The sequence below is a fragment of the Priapulus caudatus genome, unplaced genomic scaffold, assembly GCF_000485595.1.
Source record: "Priapulus caudatus unplaced genomic scaffold, Priapulus_caudatus-5.0.1 Scaffold609, whole genome shotgun sequence".
Taxonomy (NCBI): Eukaryota; Metazoa; Priapulida; class Priapulimorpha; order Priapulimorphida; family Priapulidae; genus Priapulus; species Priapulus caudatus.
The window spans coordinates 70,895-77,730 of NW_014577670.1; the positions used below are offsets into that span (position 1 = coordinate 70,895).

At 38.2% G+C, this 6,836-nt stretch overlaps 1 protein-coding gene across 3 annotated transcripts in view; it reads left to right on the plus strand.

The window, feature by feature from the left end:
- The first annotated feature begins 668 nt into the window (after positions 1-668).
- The window catches only part of LOC106812121 (probable ATP-dependent RNA helicase DDX5), a 22,933-nt gene continuing 16,765 nt past the window's right edge, over positions 669-6,836 (plus strand). The window contains exons 1-5 of one of the 3 annotated variants that reach the window (XM_014815904.1): positions 669-837; positions 1,580-1,817; positions 4,882-4,978; positions 5,994-6,127; positions 6,314-6,379. In XM_014815904.1, the coding sequence (XP_014671390.1) occupies positions 788-837; positions 1,580-1,817; positions 4,882-4,978; positions 5,994-6,127; positions 6,314-6,379 (585 nt within the window). In that variant the 5' untranslated portion in view covers positions 669-787. Of the gene's footprint in view, positions 838-1,579; positions 1,818-4,881; positions 4,979-5,269; positions 5,367-5,993; positions 6,128-6,313; positions 6,380-6,836 lie in introns of all 3 variants that reach the window. The other 2 variants (XM_014815905.1, XM_014815903.1) reach the window with 2 other exon arrangements.

The following is a 6,836-nucleotide window of genomic DNA, read 5'->3' on the forward strand; positions in this document are numbered from 1 at the left end:
ACATACATAAATACAGAGTACATCATTATAAAAGAAATAATTACATGTAGTACTAGTAGTACAATTTTAATCAGTTTAAGCACGGGAGTGGCGAAGGACACTTAAGATTTTGTGTGTCACGTTTTTGATCCTACTTTTATCTAGATTTACTTTTATCTACTTTTAACTTTGATCTACAATGAGATTGACATTGACATTGTCATTGTTGTTGAAATTGTTATTTCATATTTGTTATTGTTTTTATTTAAATTAATTAATTATTATTATTGGCTGTGAGTATGATGCAACACACTACACACTTAGTAATATAGTAAAACAGTGTCAATAATATACTCAGTAGCAGTACACAAGCAGTGACTAGTAATTTCATTGGCGTACATGTGAAATCACTTTCAAGTGATGTACGCTGCCATCTTGGGAACCCAGAATTCCTCGTAATAAAAACGAAGGACCATACAAGTACTTATTTGTGAAAATTGTATTAGTGCGCGTTGGAAAATGTAGTTTTAAAAGTTTAATAATGCATTTCACTATAATATCCCTGTTCAGGTGCTTAAAAGTTAATTGCGTTATGATGAGACTGTAAATAGCTTTACCAAATGTTTTAAAGCAAGCCTCTTTCTATATTAGGGGAAATTAGTCCGCGGTTAACGGTGGATGAATAATAGAGGCAATGTGCACTACCTCTCGTACGCCATCTTCACAGTTTGCGGAGTTGGTTTTTGAGTGAATTGTGCTTTGTCTAAGTTATTACCTTTACCTTAATTAATATCAACCAACAACAGTCATGTCTTTTAGGGACAGAGGCAGAGATTCAAGAGGAGGAGACAGAAGAGGGTATGTTAGCTTATATTTCTTAAAAATGTCGTTTTAACGAGCACATTAATACGACGCAGAACAGGATTTGCGAGTGCGACGCAGTAATATGGCGAGCATGCGGTCAAAGGAAATTGTTCATTTGAAAAAAAAAATTGTTAATTAGCCGAACGAATACCATTCTTCCAAGTCCGCAATGTGTAAAAAAAAATTCTGTTAGACGAATTACCATGGTGTACAGTTGGGTTTGCTTGAGTATTGTGTCTGTTGTAGAGCAGGAGTGTAATTTCAATTTGTGGACAAAAGCAGAGTTACACCATCATCATTCATGGACTATGCCTCTATGGTATTGCTATAACATCATGTGTACTAAGAATATAAAAGAAGACATGGAACATTTATATAAATGTAATAGCTATAATAAATATAAGGAGGGACAAAGAATAGAAAACTGGATAGGAGACAACCACAGGTTATTGAAACCAGCGTTAGATTACGTACGGAAAATACTGGTGACTAGAAACAATAAAATCTAGAGAACTGGAGGCGGCATTAATCTCCTCTCTAGATAATCCCCGCACCTCGTAGAATCGAGTGCTTTGTGAAATACAAGAGAGGGTACCAAGATACAAGATGGGTGCCGTGGGGCATGTTCTACCCAACGATATCAATAGCTTTTTTGCTAATTTATTCTGGTTTAGCTTAAAGTTGATCCTTGTGAAGTTGTGTAGCAGTTGGCCGTAAGTGTGTTTTCATTTCACAGAGGCTCGGGGGCATCATTTGGAGACCGGGACCGTTTTGGAAGCAATGATAGGAGAAGTTCATATGGAAGTGGAGGTGGAAGTCGATTTGGGGGATCCATGAATGGTGGTGGTTTTGGTGGACAGAAAAGTGGTGATCCAGGAGCCAATCTAAGAAAGCCCAAGTGGGATCTTGCTAGGCTGCCCAAGTTTGAGAAAGATTTTTACAAAGAGCACCCTAATGTAACAGCGAGAACTCAGGTATTGTTTCACATGTCACATCATTGTACCGTAAACTAATATTTCATCAATTTCTGTATTATTATACATGTTTTTGTTTAAAGTAGATAGTTGTTGTACTTTAACATATATGAATAATAAAGGGATCGTTTACTCTCTAGGTTCTAGGGTTACAAGGTATTTTCAGTTAATTTAGGTTAAAATTACACAGTGGCTATATGCCCGGCAGCCGGCATATATCTGACGGCTGCCAGGCACGGTCTTCGATTTCCTAAATGCCCGGCAGTTTTTAATTTTCATCGTTATCTCAAGTAAGCGAGGGTTAGGGTTAGGAACTGCCAGGCATTTAGGAAATCGAAGATCATGCCCGGCTGCTGGGCATATAGCCACAGCGTTAAAATTACGCTACCTAAAAAGTTTCATGGTTCAATCACCATTAGAAATATTATTAAAAAATGTTTTAAAACTAACCACTACAGTTTGATTACAACGACGGTGGCGCCACTCAAAGCGCATCTGGTAAGTTGCGCAAAACGACTTTTCAGTCGAGGGCTATGTACAGACCGAGGGTGTTTCTTATTTATTAATTTAAAAGCAAAAGGATTGTAATATCTTATAAACGACATATAGTTTCAGTTATATTATGGATAAATTTGTCCTAAAATGAACATCGTTTGGTTAAATAGCATTCAGGTATAAATATAATTGCACCTTTGTGATTAGCCCTCGGTCTGTAACGTGCAAAATAAATTGGCAAATGTGCAACTTTTTCAGGGTGGCAGCACGGTCGCGGGTGTCAATGGCGCCATTCAAATTTTGTAGCGTTGATGTATAATTAATTATAACAATTAAATTGGGTATCTGGTGACAAGTACGTGTGGGTATAGACGATTTGTTAATACAGTAAGTACAGTTGTATGCAGTAAAATCCGTAGTAGAGTCTACTATCCCTTAAATTACATATTTAAATGTTATGCGTTGAATGTGTGGGCATGAAAATGCTTTATTACATTTAACAACTAATTTCAGCGAGATAAGTTATTTAGCCTCTTAGATATAGGCTGTGGATTAAAATGGCATTGAACTTTGTGGACTGCAGTTAACAGTGGCATTCTTTTAAACAACTTTTTACTCTGCATTTAAAACTATTAACGATCGCTCCGCTGTGTCCCAGATGTGTAAACATCACTGTGTTCCTACTTTCGTAAGAGAAGTAATTTCGTTTAGATTTTTAGAAGAAATGTTATGAAAGTAGCAATACAAATGAGTTCTAGTGAATTTTTGCAACATAGAGCTCACAGTAGGACTATATATATACATTTAGCTGCGAGGTTAAGCAACTTTAAAGACTTGCTAAATAGATACTGCTAATTCTTGCTGAAAGCTGTAGTAACTCTGCAAGGTGTTACAGGGTGCGAAATTAACGGGAGTCCGGAGTCAAATACTCCCTGATTTACTGTCGGACTCCCTGATTTGACATATGCAGGAGTCCGTGCGAGTCCCTGAAAATTCTGCCATACTAACTAGTTCAGTTCCGGAGCACGGCCTCGCGGAATTGCTGTATTTTTTCAGCTAAATGTCCAAAGAAAATTTGGCAGACATGCAACTGCATGAATCTTAAAAATAAGCACATGCGTTATTGTTAATATCTTTAATTTTGAACCTCAGACTGCGGACTCCTTCTTTTTGAGGGGTAGGGTTGGACTCCCTTGTTCAAAAGTCAATTTCTACCCCTAGTGTTAGCTATGTCAAGTGACAGTATTGTTAGATTATTTGGCTACTGTTTCATGCTCGTCTTTAAACGGGAAGAGATTACTGCTTTTAAAGGCTTTGCTAAATAGATACTGCTAATAGGTATCACAGTAAAGCACATTATTGCGGGTCCCGCTGCGGAATCCTGTCGCGAGCGAGAAAAAGCTTCCCTTTCAACAGGCGAAATTCGCACCAAGATTATTATTTTAATGGGGAAATTATATACCATTTGAAAGCTGAATGTAAAGACTCTTGATTTAGGATATTTCCATTAAAATATACCATTCACTCACAGAGCTATTAGACCCTAAACACTGCTAGCTGGGTATTTATTACGTCTTTCGCGGGCCTAGTCCCAGGCGCTTTTACGCCGATCTAGTAATCATTTAGAAAACATAACACTATTGGAAGACGAAATGAGCAGCGCTGTAACGATGCTTTGCTTATCGATCTTGCTGGTTCACACTGGCGGGCCGCGAGTCGGTGTTTATGTGTTACTAGCCGATATAGACTACAGCATCGTACACATAAGGAATATTTGTTTAAAGGACGATTTTTGGACATTTTTTAAGATCAGGAAAATAAAATATATAGTTGGACTAGCTGTAAAACCTAGTGCAGATCAATATACTGGTGAAAATGGAATAGTATGTAACGTTTTAAGTCTATGGGTAAGTCGGGTGATGAATGGCGTGCATTTTTAAAGTACTTGTTTGTTAAAAATGCCTTGCGCAGCAGTTTAGAGCCATGTTTGGATACAGTTTAAAAAATTACTGGACATTTGTCATGGTCCATATTCACAGAGTCCTTTAAACTTTATACCTATTGCTTGGTAGCCAAAGATTACTTCTGTGTACGTTTTGAATTTTTGTGGCTTTGAAAATGCATTGAGAACTTGCGCGCAATTAGTAAAAAGTGCATTGTTACACATGACAAAATATGCTTTACAAGGGTTTTCAAAAAATAATAAAAAAATAATAAAAATTCTGCACAACATGAAAAAAATAGGAGTGTGGTATGCCATAGGTAGTTTAAGATAACAACAGTTCAATGTCACTGAAGGGTGCATTTCTGAGATATGACTGCACGCAAATATGACTGATTATCACTTATGCATTAATTTAAACAAAATCGACCCTTCCCCAATACCTTAAAAAAAGCATATCTCCAAAAGTATGCATTCAAATTTGACAAACTATGTATCAAAATGTTTCTTTTCATGAGCTTTATAATAAAATCCACAAAGTTTAGAAATTTCGTACACTTAAAAAATATCACTGTGATACCTATTGTTAGATTTTTTCGCTACTGCTTCATGCTCGTCTTTAAACAGGAAGAGATCACTGCATACATGCATGTGCATATCATCTCAACACGAGGTAGAAACTGCCCAAAGCCTGTGTTCTCCTTCGAGGAGGCCTGCTTTCCTGGTGGGTATGCTCTTGTGCCTAACTACTGGCAACTTTGAGCATTGGGCGTAGTCACGGAGTGCTTGCCTTTCACCTGGTCAGTACTCCAGATTTCATTGATGGCATGCATGTGCTCATCGTGAAGTCTGGAGTCGCAAGTGGTTGCTGTCGCAGGGCGATCACCGAACACGAAGTCGTGTTTGAATGGGTGAAGTCAGATTGCGCAGGTACTCTGTGTGAGAGCCTATACTCAAGGTTGTCGACTACGTCTATCTTTTACTTTAGACATGTGTTCTGTCGTTGTACCTGTAGGATGAGATACTAGCTTACTATAGAGAGAAGCAGATCACGTTGCGTGGGAGAGATCTTCCGAGACCGGTATTCCACTTTGAGGAGGCATGTGTGCCTGGTATGTATTTTGGTCTGGTATAGTTACTATGGTCAGCTGCCGTGCATGCAACTGCTACTGCAACGGACGGTTGGTTGTAGGCTTGGCAAGCCATTGATTTGCTGCTACACTGCTTCTCCTCCACATCGTAAGTTCCTTCGTTTTGGTAAGGGGGAAATGTCAGAATACAGTGTTCTTAAGAAGCTACTGCATGCAGGTGAAGGACGATGCATGTCGGAGAGGGTAGTGAAGTTAGTCTTTACGTGTTTGTGAATACTGTAACGTGTGTTTTACACATGTTCATTGAATTAGTAATCGTAGATAGATTTAGTTGCAGCGCACCGATACTGTGCACTGATCAGCTGTGTAAACCGCTTTGTCACGCGCGTCATTCACTCGTAAACTTGCTTTTAGTGTGTTGCCTTGTTTGTTTTTAAAAGGGTTGCGAATTTGCATAGCAATATGCGACGTTGTTTTTTAGTCATCCCCAGCGGCTGCTTACCTTAGTCAACGATGCATAATAATTTGGCGTAGTTGTTGTGTGACATGGCATAAACTTATTGAATGTTAAAGAAGAATCACTCATTGCAGTGCTGCATTATGTTCATGTAAACTACTATTTGCTGATTTATTTCTGGCGCGCTTCAGACTATGTTATGGAGGTTATCAGGGCTCAGGGTTGGACTAGCCCAACATCGATCCAAGCACAGGGCTGGCCTATTGCATTGAAAGGACTAGATCTTGTTGGAATTGCAATGACAGGGTCAGGAAAAACGTTGGCCGTAAGTATTGTCAAAGGTTATATTAAAACGGATTTTTAAGCAAGAGAACACACGTGTAGTAACATAACACATGAGCTTGGTATTTTAGTTTGGGCTATAGAAAATATGAATTTTCTTGTATCGTGTAGTTCCCAGTCATTGATGGAATCCTGTAAACTTATTATTATTCTTTTTTTGTTTCTACAGTTTGTTTTGCCAGCTATAGTGCATATCAACCACCAACCATTTCTTGAAAGGGGTGATGGACCAATTGTAAGTTTTGTTTCTATGTTTTTTGCCATTGTCATTAATAGTATTTATGAGAGAAACATTTTAATTAATCTAATAGAGACATTAAAATTAGTTGTCTTTAAATTATCTCTTTAAAATGTGTAGACAAAATAGGTCTCGTCTATTAGCGAAAATATTTCTCATCGCACCTGTATAAAAATTACCACGAGTTTGCGCTGGTGTGGTATGTAATAATGACAAATAGCAAATAGCCAATAAGACAATAATGACAATGACAAAAATGACAATTTGTCGTTATTAGCTCCTGCTATTATCAGGAGCTATTATCTACTTCTGATATGATGCACGGTTGCTGTAATTAGGCCAGCAATTACTCGATCAATGCGCACAGCCCGTGATATTGCACCGCACACCCACACAGTGCGTGCGTGTAGTGTGTGTGTGTGTGTGTGTGTGTGTGTGTGTGTGTGTGTGTGTG